This window comes from Argentina silus (genome assembly GCF_951799395.1).
Source record: "Argentina silus genome assembly, chromosome: 2".
NCBI lineage: Eukaryota > Metazoa > Chordata > Actinopteri > Argentiniformes > Argentinidae > Argentina > Argentina silus.
In genome coordinates, this window is record NC_139656.1 from 10,442,509 (window position 1) to 10,459,423 (window position 16,915).

General features: G+C 42.1%; 1 protein-coding gene across 1 annotated transcript; it reads left to right on the plus strand.

Annotated features, from left to right (window-relative positions):
• The first annotated feature begins 577 nt into the window (after positions 1-577).
• Positions 578-16,631, plus strand: mybbp1a (MYB binding protein (P160) 1a). The gene is made up of 27 exons (XM_083692287.1): positions 578-799; positions 1,183-1,278; positions 1,415-1,498; positions 1,676-1,750; positions 2,211-2,318; positions 2,455-2,645; positions 3,425-3,592; positions 3,842-3,959; positions 4,189-4,478; positions 4,876-4,986; positions 5,102-5,227; positions 6,790-6,996; positions 9,113-9,215; positions 9,337-9,430; positions 9,735-9,901; positions 10,134-10,247; positions 10,820-10,951; positions 11,235-11,408; positions 11,668-11,825; positions 12,123-12,257; positions 12,490-12,583; positions 12,679-12,810; positions 13,044-13,112; positions 13,193-13,306; positions 13,555-13,656; positions 15,194-15,318; positions 15,509-16,631. The coding sequence occupies exons 1-27, from the start codon at positions 605-607 to the stop codon at positions 15,837-15,839; spliced, it is 3,813 nt and encodes a 1,270-aa protein (XP_083548413.1). The 5' UTR covers positions 578-604; the 3' UTR covers positions 15,840-16,631.
• Positions 16,632-16,915: the final 284 nt, after the last annotated feature.

Sequence of the window (16,915 nt, forward strand, 5' to 3'; positions counted from 1 at the left end):
CTTTTGATTGTAAAACCTGCTAGCATTATGCTAAATGAGGTTCTCTGGAATAACTTATATTCCTCTTTTTACGTACTCACATATTCGTTTTTATATAGAAGACATTCAGGTCGATAATTCAGTGAACATCATTATTATAATGGTTAAATATCATATTCATGTTTGCAAATGGAAAAGTATCAGACCATCTTTCACCTTTTTTTATTATAGATTTCACCAATTTTAAATCCCAAAAAATTTATGAAAAACATGTCTAGAAATTCGAAAATATATCATTATATATCAATTTAATGTGTAATTTAATGTAACGTTAAATCGCTCATTATAGTTATGTACCTTATTGTCACAAATGTATGTGTATCTGTTTTCAACTTGATGTAACCCCCCGTCTTTGTTTAGTTGTTTTGTTTCATTTGGAAATGTATTGTAAAATGTAGTTTGTAATTTGTCTTGTATTTTATGCATTGCAATAATAACGAAAACAGACTAAGATATGCTCGAGGAGAAAAATAGTGACATCCGTTTAACCCGGAAGAATAATCGTTTTTTCCTCTCCTGCGGGTCACCCACGTTTTCTGTCCACAGTCACACACGGTACGCATGCATGGCAACGAATATGCATGTAGACATGGGGGAGATTGAAAATGAACCAGTACGACCGAAAATCATCGATGCCAAAGGTATTCTCCAGCAGAATCGAGAGTTTCTTGACTTCTTCTGGGACATCGCTAAACCTGAACAGGACACACGCCTGAAAGCTATTGAAAATCTCATACAGTATTTGAAAAAGAGTGAAAAGGTAAGACTAACTTTTGCCAGCTAGCTTACCTACATAGATAGCGAGCTACATCGCGAGTATCTTGCAAGCCATGTGATTTATTGTTTTGTATGGAATAGTAATATTCGCCTCAACATTTAACCAGAGATGGTACTAGGAACATACTTGGAAGTGTAGGTAGCTAAAGGCGCTGTCGGCTAGCTAGCCTCAGCAGTTACCGTCACACCTGGTTATCATAACTAAAGTGGAAGGCTCTGACATCAATTCATTGTTTTTAGGCAGGTCAAGCGTTCTGACCGCAATACTATCCCAATAATACAACAGTAGCTATATGTACATTTAATGTAAACCATGCAGCCTGTGTGATTGATGTCTTGCCAATGTATCTGTTTTGTCTACTCTAGCCGGATGAGTTGAAGTACACCCTGAAGAGACTGGTGGATGGCCTAGCTCACACCAGAGAGGCTGCCCGACCAGGGTTCAGCTTGGCTTTGGGACAGGTAATGCTATCATCAACATCAGTGCAGCAGCATCATCATCAACGTCAGTGCAACAGGTTCATTTTAGGTGGTGAGCGAGGTGAGCAGAGAAGGGATTTACAGGAGGAGTCATCACGGTTATTGTTTTGGTTCTCAGGTCCTGAGCGTGTTTGAGGAGATCCCTCTGCGTACTGCAATTGACCAAATAAAGGAAAAGCACAACTTGGAGACAGTGAAAAAGGTAAGCGTGTACAAGCATTGAAGGTATTTAATTCTAATGACTCGTCCTAATTAGTAATGTCCAACAATACCACCTGTAAATCCATAACATTTCACACAAAACTTTACCCTAACTGATGTCTTGAAACAATATACCATTTTGTCTTGTCTTAATTGAAATATCTGTTCTCATTGGCAGAAACTCATAAGAAATGCTACTTTTGGAAACTTCTTTGGTGTACTTGCCCTGTATCAGTCCACCCGCCTTCCAAAGGTAAGAATGATTTCCACACTTGTCTGTCAGAAAATGAAAACGGTTTGCTTAATCTGTAATTTATGGATACAACAGACTAGTGTGGCCTGCATAAACTGTATATACAGTACACATCACGTACATATCACAATATATTGTAAACAGAACTTAGATTGAAGGCTGTGGTAAGACTTACGGTGCATTTTGGAACCATAGCCATGTATGTGTCTTGTTTGACATGAGGGGATATGAAGGATTTTTATAGATTCCCAGCATGTGACATAAGGCACAAATTAATAATAATGTGGTTAGCCTGACCCAGAGCAGGTTAGAGCTTGAAGATTCATAGTAATTTACCGGGCTAAAAGGTGAGCCACCTTTGTGACATGGGTTAGCCCAAGTTGGAGCTAAATTAACTTGTTAACTCCCATAACTCCTTATTTTGATTTGTGACGGACCCGTCTGTCTGTCTGTCTGTCAGGAGCCTCTGGTGGTGCTGGAGTGTGTCCAGCTCCTTCAGAGCCTTTCACAATACACAGAACACCTGAGGGATCTCCCCCGGAAGACCATGGTGGACATCCTGTCTGAGGTGAGTTAGTCCATATCATTCCTCTTACAGTAGTATGCTGGTAGTCTTTGTGACATGTATTCACAAAGACTACGTTCACAGGTTCATCTCAGATGATGTTTTTTCAGCATGAAATGTGTGTTTGTGTGTGTGTCAGACATCAGAGGAGGTGTTTGAGGAGGTGCTGCTGGGAGCCCTGCAGAGCGACCTGTCCTCTGCCTTCAGCACCCCAGAGCAGCTGCAGCTTCTTCTAGTGGCGATGCAGAAGTTCCCCCAGGTCCTCAAACCCAAGAAACTCAAGAAGCTTCTGGGCACCTCCAGTATCATCACCACAGAAAACATCCCAAAGTAAGCCCCCCCAGCATTATTACAATCTCTTCAAAACCATCAAGTCATAATATTTCATTTTTGCTGTCACGTTCATCACAACTTTGAGTGCGTGCATAAATTGCCTTATCAGAATAAGCTGTTTGTTAATTCAAAACACCTCCTTCATGGAGGCCTTCTTTACAGAGGTACAGAGGTAAAGAAGAGAGGGAGGAAGACTATTCCTCAAAATGTAGGCTACAGTCAGTCTGTAAGGACTATAAAGCACTATTTGCTAAATTAGCCTACTCGGGTATAATCAGGTCAGGACTAGAACCATAACGGGTTTCGGGTCTCATTGTTCACGGGTCCATTCGGGTATGACTGTTGACAGGTCTGTTCGGGTTGGGGTGTCTTTATTTCAAAAATAAGAACGGGTCCATTCCGGTAGGAAATCCACATTTCGGAACTGGTCCACATTTTTGGACCTGTGAAGACCTCTACCTCATACATTGCAGGGTTCTCCCTAGGATTTTTGAACAGCATGGCGCAGGATTTCATTATCAAAACTCGTGTTTGTTCATGTCAAAATGCGCAAAAAATACAGAAAACTATAACGCTGAATTCACAGAGGAACAACGATGTCGTTGGCAATCAAAGACAGTAACTATCATTACTAAATATATAGTTTAATTTGCCTTGTAACGTTTACATAGTAAACATGTTTACACAGCTTGGTGCAGCAAAGTAAATTTCTTGCCCTGCTTGCATTGCAGTATATTTACCATTAAACCGTTGTCTTCTTGTCTTGTCCTTAACAGGTTAATTGAGGTTCTCAAGATGGCGGCCCAATCGGTGAAGAAGGACCGTCTGCTGCCGGCCGTGGCAATAGATTTGTTGCAAGTGTCTCTGAGGGAGGACAGCTTTGAGCTCTTTTGGAGGGAGACCATCGTCAATGGCATGCTGAAAGACAAGCCTGGGCCCACACAGTAAATATTGGACCAGGATTAAGAGATTTGTCTCCCCATCTGCATTTAAAACCCCCAAACAGAATCTTACATGATTCGACTAACCCTCCCCCACTCCTGCCACTTTCAGCTTTCCAATAACACCACCTCTATTTTGAAGCCTCTGCATTTTCCCGAATATGCATTTCTACAAACAATACATGCAGATCGCCCTCACAATGCAAAATGCCCTCACCTGTGTAATAATGACGTTGTCTGTCTGTGCTCCAGTTACCTGAGCTACCGTCTGCTGGGCAGTGCCCTGCCCCTGTTGTCTCTGGCTCAGCTGAAGCAGGTGATGTCAGGGGAGGTGATGAAGTACTACGGAGAACATGTGGTGTCTGCTCAGGTTGGTTCCCATCTCCTGGCCTTCATAGAAAATTCACAGTAAAAAGCTCATAAACAGATGAGCAGAAATGAGAGCAATGGGATAACGTCAGTAGTGAGGAGTTTGTACTACTCATCACTGACCCTAACCATGATATTCTAAATAATGTGTTGTGCTACAACAAACTGAGATGGCTGGGTTGTTGACAACTGACTTAAACACACTTTACGTTCCGTTCCCCTTCTCTTAGCTCCCAGACCGTTTCAAGTTTGCCCCAGAAATGGAGACATATGTTGGCGACTTCCTGCAAGGCTGTGACGACCAGGAGAAGCAGCTCACGGTCATGTTGGGCTTCTCCCTGCTCACCAACCAGGGCTATCCCGTCGTGCCCTCTGTCTGGAGGGTTGTGCAGCACCTTCGGCCCCCGGCTCTGCAGAGCTACGTCGACTGGCTCAAGGACATGTTCCTCCACCCTCAGATGGAGATGTGCCTGGACTTCAGTACCAGCAGGCAGAAAGAGAACCAGGAGGGGAGAGCCCAGTGAGTAATAGTCTAGGAGGACATCATAAAGTTTAAAAGATCCACCAATCCATCTTAAACATGAGAAACAATTCTGGAAAAAAAAGGATGGTGATTCCCAATCGTTTTGTGGCCTGACCCATCTAAAGCCTTTCAAGTTCACCAGAGACCCCAGACAATGAGAATCAAAATGTTGATTGAGCAGCCCTCTTACCCAGTGAATTGGCCTTGTCCCACAATCTAGGGAACACTCGAGATACCCAGACCAGCACATCACTCCTCTCTATTGTAGAGAATTTTATCATGCTCAATCACGCAGTACACAACAATACTTACTCACCTCCCACTTATACCAGCTATCACTGACTTTGAAGTTTATGTTTGTTTCTCAGCTCTCTCTTACTAATTTTTTCCTCAGGAAAGATAACTGTATATTTCGCCTGAGGAAGTGGATTATTCCACGCCTCATCTCCATCGTGGAGAACAACCAAGTGAAGAAAGAGGAGGATCTGGTCATGGATATAGCCAGGTGAGAAGCTGTCACATGTCATGCAACCAATACAAACAGGATTTGCTTTCACTAAGTTTGTATTCAGTCATATATCATGGATGCTAACCTATCTTTTTGTCTGTCATTGCACCAGGTTTGTCTTTTTCCATGCATTCTTCAATGCAAAGAAGGCCACCCCTGACATACCAGAGACAGAGGGCACACTATTAATACCCCTGAATGACACAACCAGAACCACCCTCGTCAACTCCTTCTTTGGGTGAGATTATCAATCCTTGCTATGCTTGCAACGATCACTTCAGTAAACACACACATACTATGGGGAATGAGGCACTTGTTACTAAAGGCTAGGGAACATTTCAAACTATAAATTGTGTTCACCATGGAGCCACCAACAAGCAAGAGTTTCTCAAACTGTTTGGGGGTAGGGGGGATTATTATTATTTTTTTTCCAATACAGTAGAAATACAAAACCTGTGACAGTAGAGGTTCTGGGTTGCTGCATAATTCAGCTCCCACACCCAGACCTACCACCGCGGCGTGAGTGTCAGTACTAAATATGTTTGTGTGATTAAAAAAAACCCAGTAGATTTCCGCTGCATCTTACCAAGTTGTTGAAAGATCTGTTTGAGAAGGGCCTAAAAGAACCTCTACTCACCATGCAAAGCTAGGTACTGTGCTGGTCCATTACAAAACGGCTCTTATTGGTTGGGCAAACAGCACACCCGTTATCTGCACAGTTAAAGGTACCATTAAAGGTGCAACATGTAGCTTGTAGCTTCTGCTGTAAGGTGCAACATGTAGCTTCTGTGACAGTGCGTGCACCTGCCAAGAGTCTGCCCTTCTTCCTGAATTTGCTTTTCCAAAATGTTTCTGGGCGTCTATCATTTGCTGTTGGCATGTAACCTGCAACTTGCTCATTGGCTACCTACCGCCTGATCTGCAGGCAAGCATTTGTCAGTGCTAGAAGCTGACCTAAGCAACTGAAGCTTTGTGTGCAAAAACTTTTCTAACATTGTATTCTGATGATTTATCCTAGTAAGTGTCCTGTTTGCCATTACAGCCCTGTCGGAGTTTTGTTTGGGGAATGAGGGGATTTGTTAGGGTTAACTTCGGGATTAGCGGGATAAGTTAGCCAGTCACGCACCCTCGCCTTCGGTGACTGACACGGCTTCACAAAGCTGAGCTGGCGAGTATTTTAGGGAGATAATGGGACTTCGGAAAGGCGTAGTGTGCGGTATCCGTGACAGGGTTTTCTGTCGCAGTATGAATGCACAGCTGTTGGTAAAGCACTCGTTTCATGTGAAATGTGAGTGTCTCCACTGGCTGGTTAATTTCCAAACTAAATAACAACTACATTCCAACCATACAGGTCCTTTGCTAGGTCTGTTGCAAGGTCATGTAACTAAGACATTCGCTGGATAAAAATGTAAAAATGATTGACATACATTGTTTCAGAAGTAATTTGCATTGAGTGAGGGGGGGAGGGAGAGAGGAGGAGACACTTCTGAATTGACATTGCAATTCCCATTGCAGTGAAAAGAGGGCGCATTCCTGCATATGGTGCCTTTAAAGGCAAACATCTGCATTTGTATGTCAGACTCAGCATAATATAATGCATCAATGCATGGTGTTCTGAGTGTACAATTTCAAGTAATAAAAATAGAATTACCACACAAACTGTGTATTCACATCATATAGTGAAATTAATATTGCTTGAATACACTGCAGTTGGAGTGGTTATGTACACTACACATTACAGGTAATTTAGGTCACATTCCATGGAGTATTCATGGGCCTCTCTGCACTCCCACTCCACAGACTCTTGCACTACATGAACCACCTGCCGGTGCTGGGAGACTCCACTGAGGTGGCAGCACTCAACCAGAGGCACGTCCAGGGCGTGACAGCTGACGGCAACATCTGGATCTACTGCCTGGTGAAATACGCAGACGCCCTACTCAACCAGCCCAAATACGTCCAGAGTACCCAGCCCTTCAGCCCTGCACAGAGACAGGCCTGGGACAAGTAAGGATCATAATGTATAGAGAGGAGAGGTGGTTTCGTCAAAATGTTGTCTGTGAACTTACTCCGGTTTAAGCCAAAAATCCCCATTCATTTTTCCCATCAGGATTTTTTCAAAAACAATACAAGTGTTGTGTTACACAGGTATACACTTTGTTGTATGTTTTCTTGTCCGATTAACTAGCGTTTGGTTCTGGTAATGTTTCTCAATTATTTTATCTCCATGTCAAAACTTGAAAATCAGTTAGCTAACTTAGAGACTAATCAAACTCTAGTTAATCATACAAGAAAACATACAAGAAAGTGTAAGCCTTTATGCAACACAAAGCTTATACTAGCACTTCCAGATGGGGAAAATTAATGAGGATTTTCGTCTTGAACCGGAAGTAAGTAAGGACGTTCTGACGGCACACTTTAGAACTCTAAGCAATGCTGTCTAAATGGGTGGGGGTTAGGTTGTCACATGAGAGGGAGATGGCAGAGGTTATACAGTGCACTCCATAAGTATTGGAAAGCATTTTGTCTTCTTTTAGCTCTATACTCCAACAGTTTGGATTTGAAATCAAACAATTACTATGAGGCTAAAGTAGAGATTCTCAGCTTCAATTCAGTGTTTTCTTTTTTTCTCATTTAGAAATTACAACCATTTTTATACATAGTCCCCTTATTTTAGGCCACCAAAAGTATTGGGAAGTTGTCTTGACAGGTGTCTAAGGTGTGTTTCATCACATAATTTGTGCAGGCATAAGAGAGCTATCAATGTCTAGTATTGATTTTAGGCGTTGCATTTACCTTTGGTGTCTGCTATTGATGTCTGTCAACATGAGGACCAAAGAGACATCAATGAAAGTCAAGGAAGCCATTATGAGGGTGACATATCAGAAATATCCATTAGAAACATAGCTAAAATTCAACAGTTTGTAACATCATTAAAAAAGAAAGAAAACACTGGTGAGCTCAGCAATCGCAAATGGGCTGGTAGGCCAAGGAATACTTCTACAGTGGATGATCAAAGAATGCTCACCATAATTAAGAAAAAACAAAAAAACAACTGTCCCACAGAACAGGAACACTCTCCAGGGGGTAGGCGTGAATGTGTCAGAGACTGCCATCCGCAGAATTAATCACCAGCCGAACTACAGATGCTTCACTGCAAGGTGCAAACCACTAGTTATCCTCAAAAAGGATGGTTAGGTTACAGTTTGCTAAAAAAAAAAAAAGTGCTCTGTGTGTGTGTATATATATATATATATGTATAGCTGCCACAATAACTGGTAACTTGTCTTAACTGATGATGTTACTGCTGGCAGTAGCAGCAGAATCTATTCTGAAGTGTACAGAAACATCTTGTCTGCTCGAGTACAAGCAAATGCCTCCAAATTCATTTTATGGCACTTTGTCATACAGTCAGACAATGACCGCAAAGATACTGCCATAGCAACTAGGGAATTTTTCAGAGCCAGTCAAGAACTTTCCACTTTTTGGCCAAGTCAATCTTCAGATTTAAATCCAATTGAACATGCATTTCATTTCCTGATAAGATTTTAGGCAAAAAGACAAAAACAAACAACAACTGAAGATGGTTGCGGTACAGTCCTGGCAGAGCATCACCAGAGCATCACCCAGCGTCTGGTGGGGTCAATGGGTCGCAGACTTCAGGCAGTTATTGCATGCAAAGGACTGTCAACCAAATACTAAACATGAGTACTTTACTTGGATATTATATGTTGTTGTTTTTTTTTCTAATACTTTTGGAGCCCTGAAATGGTATGTTTAAAAAAATCAAAAATAAAATGGTGAACCCAATCTGGAAAAAAACATTGAATTAAAGCTGAGAATCTCTACTTTGACCCCATAGTAGTTGCTTGATTTCAAATCCAAACTGTTGGAGTATAGAGCAAAAAGACAAAATGCTTCCTCTTTCCAATACTTATGGAGGGCAATGTATACCATGCGATATAGCAAGTGAGAGGGTGTTCAAAGTATGTTTTCACTTTCTAATGCTTGCACCTCTAACTTAGTGTTACTTAGTCAATACTGATGACCAGAGTTGTGTTCTTGTGGTTAGTGTAACAAAAAGTGTAAAAGTTGATAACCTGTGATTTTGATGCGTCTACAGTATGCTGGCATCTGTGGAGACTCTGATAAAGAAGAAAGGCCCGACTCCAGCGACGTCTGCTTTCCAACAACTATTCCTGCTTGTTGGCATTCACCTCTTCAATGTAGGCTAATCTACTCAGAACAGATGTGGATAGAAACCAAAGTATTCTAGAAAGTTGGGAAGTCAGCACCCACTAGTTCCAGAGATTTTTTTATTTTAATTCTATGTTTACTTCTACGTAGCCCCCAGAGGATTTGGTGGACCTGATGCAGGATTTGCAGAACTGCATGAAGAAGGCCCAAGAGAAGAAGTCTAGGAAGAAAAAGAATGCCACAGGTAAGTCCCAGTGTCAACAAACAGTGGCACAGAATCAGTTTAGATTAACCTTCCTAAAGCTGAAGATGAGCCTGAAGATATGAGTTTTACTAACTATTTTTAATCAGCAAGAACTCATCAGTTTCTACTTCAATATTACATTTTTGGTCATTTTGATGCCATACTGCAGATTTTGTGTGCTATATGAACACATGTTACTTAATTTGAACCTACTGTGACCATGTTGATGAAGTTGGAACAACAACAACCCCCACTATGTTCAGTGCTGCAGCCATTGATTCTATCCCTCTCTGTCCTTCCCCAGGTGCAGCAACAGAAGAAGAGGAGGAGCCCCACTGGGTGGAGGTGGTGGTGGACATCCTGCTCTCTCTCCTGTCCCAGCCCAGCCGTCACATCCGCCACGTCTGCAAGACCGTCTTCACTGGAATCTGTCCCCATGTCACTGCCAGGGCCCTGACAGCCATCCTAGATGTAAGTAGTGGCACAGAGCTCGCAGGGACAAGAGAATGTGGAGGTGCGCTGTGTGAGGAAAGAAGAGAGTATTGTTATTGTAGCACAGTTGCTATATTTGTGATGCACCAAGAAAACCTAAACACCATATGCTAATATTATGTTGTCACTGACACAAGGCTAATCACACAAAAAACAACTTTTATTTCTTTAAATATTGTATATCTTAACATTTGAAGCATTTTATCCACAGGTTCTTGATCCAGATAAGGATGAGGAGGACAGTGCTGTTGTGGTGATCGATGAAAAAGACTCAAAGAAAGGCATAACAAAGAAAGGAGAGGAGGACCAAGATGAGGAAATGGAGGTTAGTTCTTTCTCACCAGTCTTCACATTAATCTACTGTGTATGCTAAATATTTCCAACATTTCCAAATTCCACTGGTAACCGAATGCTAGTCATTGTATTTAGTTCTGCTTATCTCTAATTGGAGGAGGTATGCACATCCTACTGTAGCTACATAAAATAAAGAAATAACACACAAGGGTGTGCTAAAAACAGTTTCAACGACCAGCTCAGCTGTGCTAAAACCATGATTTAGCACACCCTCAAGTGTGTTATTCACCAGATGTGACTGCTGCTGCCACTTGTTGCAGATCAGTATGACAAGAGAATCACTGATGCACCCGCGACTCAAACTAAATTGGAAACATTGTAACCAAGGTTTGCTGTGCTGGTAGCCACAAATCATGCTGATGTAGTAAGCAGCCTGTCTTTATTTTCCATGGAGGCAAAGTAGACATTTTGTGAGATAATCCTAGGAAGGGAGAAATTATTATGTTGTGCGCACTGATCATTCAAATAGAACGATAGAGGTTTTGCTGTTTTTGTTTCCCTCTCGGCTAATCATAATGCTTGGTTGTGTAATTGCTTTTACAGGATGAGTCTGACACATCAGATGATGATGACGAGGAGGAGGGGGATGAAGCCATGGTGGAAGAGGAGAACGAAGAGGTGGACCAGAACTTCCGTTTGGAGCTGATGAAGGTCCTACAGAACGAGAATGCTTTGGTAAGTGTCTTAGCCTTGAGATTTTTCCTAGACAATTGTTTGGTTTCACTTAATGCAAGCATCACAAGAAAAACCTTATGTGGTTGCCTGCTTCCTTTGAATGTACCTAGTTGCTCCAGATAAGAACCTACCCACTGTCAATTACTAAAATTATCACTAATATAGTATTTTTATAATTCCATGCAGTGGTTTACTCAAGTGCTGTGTGAGGAGGAAAGTGTGGAAAAATAAGAGATGCATGTTATTGAAGATAACTGGACTGGTCTTCCTTTCTCGGTCTCAGGCCACTGAGAAGGATGGAAGTGATGATGACGAACTGGACGATGAGGCCATGATGAAGCTAGACGACAATATCGCAGCGCTTTTCTTAGAACAGAAAAAGAAGATCCAGGCTAAAAAGGACCAGAAGGATAAACTGCGCAAGGAGAAGACCCTGGTCAGGGACTTCAAGATTAAGGTAATTACAAGAGAAGAGACAACATCGTTTCTGACTGATCTGTTTGGAAAGCAGAAATTGTGATCGATGATTGGCAATGCCAGATATTCCACTCATCTAGTTTCCCAGGTCTGAATCAGGGGAATGGTGAAAACCAGTATTGCTATTGGACCTGGATTAGAATACCCTCGCTACAATAGGCACAATGTTAGTCTCTGACTGCTGCCTTTCCCATTGCTGCCTCTGGTGATGTGGTCCTGTGGTTATATGTGGTGTCCAGGTGCTGGACCTGTTGGAGGTGTTTCTGGCCAAGCAGGGCAGCAGCCCCCTGGTACTGGGCATGGTGGAGCCCCTGCTCAGTGTCATAGAGAGTGGCATGAGCTCCGAGAGTGACCAACAGGAGCAAGACTTCCTTCGCAAGGCTGCAGACATCTTCAGGTACTGTAGACAGACTAACAGTCTAATACACACAGACACACACCTCTGTCTCGGGATTTTACCTAGGCTAGCAACCGCTGTAACTCTTCTCTTAGTTTGGTGCATTTGACATGAGTGAATATGTTAGTGTTTGTGTCTGCCCTTGGAGTGTGTAGTCAGCTAAGTAGATTAGATTGCATTACAGAACTGTCACACCTTGCAAACAACGCTGCCTTTATGCAAACACCAGTGCTAATACCCCCACCGTTATCATTTTGATACAAATGTTAATGATTGAACAAAGTATCCTTCTTCCAGGAACCAGCTGTGTCGGGCCAAGCAGTACTGTAAGACTGTGGGTGACAGGCAGGGGGAGCTCCACGACCTGCTGGAGAAGCTTATGACTAAAGCCCAGAGACTCTCTGACTCCTCAGTCTCACTCTTCTTCTTCAGGTGAGACAACCAGCCTGTTTTAAGATTGGATGGATGGATGATTTAAGCGTCACTCCACAATAATACATCAATTGACAGTACAAAAATACAGATTTAAAAATCACATTGTGAACCACAAATACAATGATTAAAAGGACTTTTAGGCACAGGCATATTTTTACCTCATCAAATTTCACATTAGAACAAAAGAAATCCTGTCAACCCATTTTTTTTTTAATCCTGTGTGTCTCAGTGCGGCTCTATACCTGGTCAAAGTACTGAGAGGCGGTGTGCCCACCGCAGTGGCCTCAGCAGACACAAAGACAACAGATGTCACTGCTGAAGAGGTAAGCCCCATAGAGGGGATGGGATTAGCTGATATAAAGGTATGGGAAGTGTGTTAACCTGTTGAAATGATGACCTCCCCTCATTATGTTTCCAGTTGAGATACATGGGGAACGTGGATGTGGAGAGGGTGACAGCAATCTTTAAAGAGGCGCTCTGCTCCTTCATGACGCGCAGGAAGAGTCCTCTATCAGGCCTCATGTTCATAGACCTCTTTACCCGCTTCCCAGTGAGTCAATCCTGTCAATACACACACCTGGCCTCAGACTGTCTGAATCAGTAGACAGCAGTTAACAAAGTGCTATAGAAAAATTTTAATTAAAAAAACATAACATGGGTTCATGTGTTCCACCTATTCGATTAGCTTAATAATTTTAGCATACAGATGATGCCGTCAATATGCTGGTGTAAATGTAATACAACTTGATCATTGGATGTTTTTTTATCTTGTGTACATGGCAGGTTCTCTGTGTAAACCTGCTGGAGACTACAGTGGAACACATCACAACAGGAGTCAGAGAACACCAACAGGTGGGGTGTGTGTATGTATGGGTGGGTCAGTGGCATCTGTCCATTGAGGGTTTCACATTGATTTGGTGTGTGTGTTGCAGAGCCAGGCCTGTGCCATGGTGCTGCGGGCTCTGCAGAGCAGGGAGGTGCAGCAGCTGTTGGCGGGCGCCCCCTGGGCAGAGCTGTGTCACAAAGCCGTGGGCCAGGTGTCAGTGGTAGGCATCAAACACCATCACTATCTCATACCAGCCCAAACATGAAAGAATGTTACAATAGGAAACATGACAGCTCACTGCAAACCAGATGAATCTATCAATCTCTATCCAACATAACAAATGGTAACCCCAGCAATGGAGATTTCATTTTCCTCTAATTTCATAAGTAAACATACTTGATTTGAATGTGACTAACATGTCTACAGCTGACAAATGATGACTACAATGTTGTTCTTTCTTGTCGTCAGAGTCTGCAGTCTGTCGTCCAGAGTAAGAATAAGGTGGTCCAGGAGAAGGTGCTCAAAGCCTTGGAGCTCAGCCGGTTCCTTGTCAACAATGTCCACCAGCAGGTAAACAAACTTCTTTACAGCATTGTCCCTTGGAAATGGGATTGTTATTTATAAATTAATATACCCAGCAGGGTAAAATAAGATTATCATCACCACTTACACTTCTATGGTGACCATATACTGTACAGTGCACTGTGTAAGTAAGGGGACAGTGAAGCATTTGTTCTTCTTTTGGCTCTATAGTCCAAAAGTTTGGATTTTAAATCAAACATTTACTATGAGGTTAAAGTAGATATTCTCAGCTTTTATTTTATGGTATTTATGTACATATTGGTTTCCATTTAGAAATGAGTCCCCCACATTAGTCCCCCATGTAGTCCCCCTATTTCAAGCCACCGTAATTAATGGGATTCATATATTGTCCAAATGAAGCACTCATGTTTAGTATTCTATGGTGATGCTCTGCCAGGCCTGTACTGCAGCCATCATCAGTTGTTTGTTTTGAGGTCTTTTTGCCTAAATTCTTATCAGGAAATGAAATGCATGTTCAATTGGATTTCAGTCTGAAGATTGACTTGGCCAGTCTGCTTTTTGACCCTGAAAAACTCCCTAGTTGCTATGGCAGTATGTTTTGTGTCATTGTCTTACTGTATGATGAAGCGCCATCCAATGAATTTGGAGGCATTTGCTTGTACTCAAGCAGACAAGATGTTTCTGTATACTTCTGAATACATTCTGCTTCTGCGTCAGCAATAATCAATTAAGACCCTTTTTCTCCAAACTTTCCACTTGCAATCACTCTGGTACATATAATATAAGATAATATTCATCTTATCTGTCCACAAGACCCTTTTCCAGACCTTTGCAGGCCTTTTAGGTACTTTTTAGCAAAGTGTAACCTGACCATCCTTTTTGAGGATAACTAGTGGTTTGCACCTAGCAGTGATACCTCTGTAGTTCCTCTGGTGACATATTATGCGGAAGGTAGTCTCTGACACATCCATGCCTACCTCCTGGAGAGTTTCCTGATCTGTATTCTTAATTACGGTGAGCATTCTTTGGTCATCCACTGTAGTCTTCCTTGGCCTACCAGCCCATTTGCAATTGCTGAGCTCCCCAGTGCTTTTTTTTTTTCTTTTTAATGATGTTCCAAACTGTTGATTTTGGCAAGCCAAATTTTATTGCAGCCTAATAATAGCTTTGGTCTTCAGACACCAATAGCAAACTACAAAGGCAAATGCAAAGCCTAGAATCAATACTAGACATTGACAGTTCTCTTATGCCTGCACAAATGATGTGACGGAACACACCTGACTTACCAGAAACACCTGTCAAGCCAATTGTCCAATTACTTTTGGTGCCCTGAAAAAGGGGGACTATGTATAAAAAGTGTTGTCATTTCTAAATGGTGAAATATGTACACAAATACCCTCAAATAAAAGCTGAGAATCTCGACTTTAACTTCATAGTAACAGTTTGAAATCCACACCTTTGGAGCATAGAGCCAAAAGAAGAAATACTTCACTGTCCCATTACTTGCACAGGGCAATGTACCCTATATCACATTAACCATGCATGTCTGTCTTGTGTTGGACAGAAGTTGGCAGTGGACCTGGAGCCTCTCCAGCGGGTTCTCCAGTCCATGACCCAGGTGTTGGGCTTCAGGAAGACAGGCCAGCTGGGTGACATCTACTGGGCCAACATGAAACACTTTGGAGTCACGTGAGTAACACAGTTATGTTCTTTAGAAGAGTTTACAAATGTTATTTTTTGTTTGTTGTATGTGCACCATACATTAAGAGTAGACAGCAGTAAATGTCTGTCTCCCTTTTGTGTGGGGTCTATAGTGCAATTATATCAATATATGTATTGTTATGTTTTGCTCCTGTTTTTTTTAAATATGTATATACAGAAAACCCAAAATTAAGAAGACCAAGAAACCCAAGGAGGAGCAAGGCCAACAGAACGCCCTCAAAAAGAAGAAAGGCTTCCTGCCTGAGACCAAGAAGCGAAGTAACCGCAAGAAGCAAGTGCCAGTCTCTGAGAAGGGTGCTGTAGCCACCTCTGACTACCCAGAGGGAGGAGAAGAAGGACAGGGAAAGAACAAGAAGAAGAACAAGAAGAGGAAACAGCCTGGAGGACGAGAGACTCCTGCACAGCCAAGTCCAGCCAAGAAAGCCAAGACACAGCCCACAAGCCAACCCAAGAAGAAGAAGAAAAAGCAGCAGGGAGGTGGAGAATGATATGGACAGAAGTGCAATCTGTGTTTGTGTACAGAAGATTGGCCCCTGTGCTCTGGTTTTGTAACTTGCTCTGTGAAGAGCTCCTGTTCAATATCCTTTACAAGGGCCCTAATTTGCTTCCGCAAAAGAGCTCTGCACACCACTAAAACCATGTGCAAAGACTGTTTTTGCTGTTGAGAGCCTTGATCAGTGTAGACAGAGTCGCACTGATGTGAGAAAATGGTGAAATCCTGATTGGCGAGGACAATGGATATCTTCATCTCATATTCAATTATGACGTTAAGTAAAATTTTGCTGAAGGAAATTACAGATTTAGCCATTAAAAACTAAAAAGTGTGTTGCGCAGCACTCTTTAGTGGAAGCAAATTCAGGCCTTGTGTTCTGGTCATTACTAGTTACCCCCCCTCCCCGGTTTGAACCCTCCCAATTATGTTTGTAGTCAGCTGATATGAATTAAAGTAATTTGTAACAGTTGCCTTATTATTTGTGGGTGGTGTCTTTGTTGCACAAGATAAGAGATCTTTTAATTGTCAAAAAATGTGGCTGGAGTAGTCTCTGCTGGTCTCCTCACCAAGCTCTCTTGCTGATGGATGCAGACTTGTATCCTCATGTGAAGAGTTTTAATGCATTCTGATTACGTGTCAAACCCACGGCCACCTTTCGACAAAAGTTGAACCTTTTGTGGGGATTTGGGACAGACACGCAAATGTGAGTCCACATAATGGGACTGTAGGCTTAAAGTATGGACAGTCATGATGGTAAATAAGACTGATGTGCAAGAGAAAATAAACATTAGAAAAATAAGTGTTATTGTGTGTAAGTGTGTATTTGGTAAATGACTGGTGGGAGTTCCTGACCCGATACGGTAGGTGTGCAAGCATATGGATATGGACTTCAATGATCAAGATGTTGGCTAGATTATTTAGTAAAACCTGATGAAAAAAAATTATATATACATATGGAAATATGAAAGGCTACTGCAAATTGGAATTCTGGCCTCATTGGGTGGAGTCATGAGTCATGCCAATGAATCATACAGAGCTTCTGTTCTTTTTCTTGTACATTCGAATGGAGCT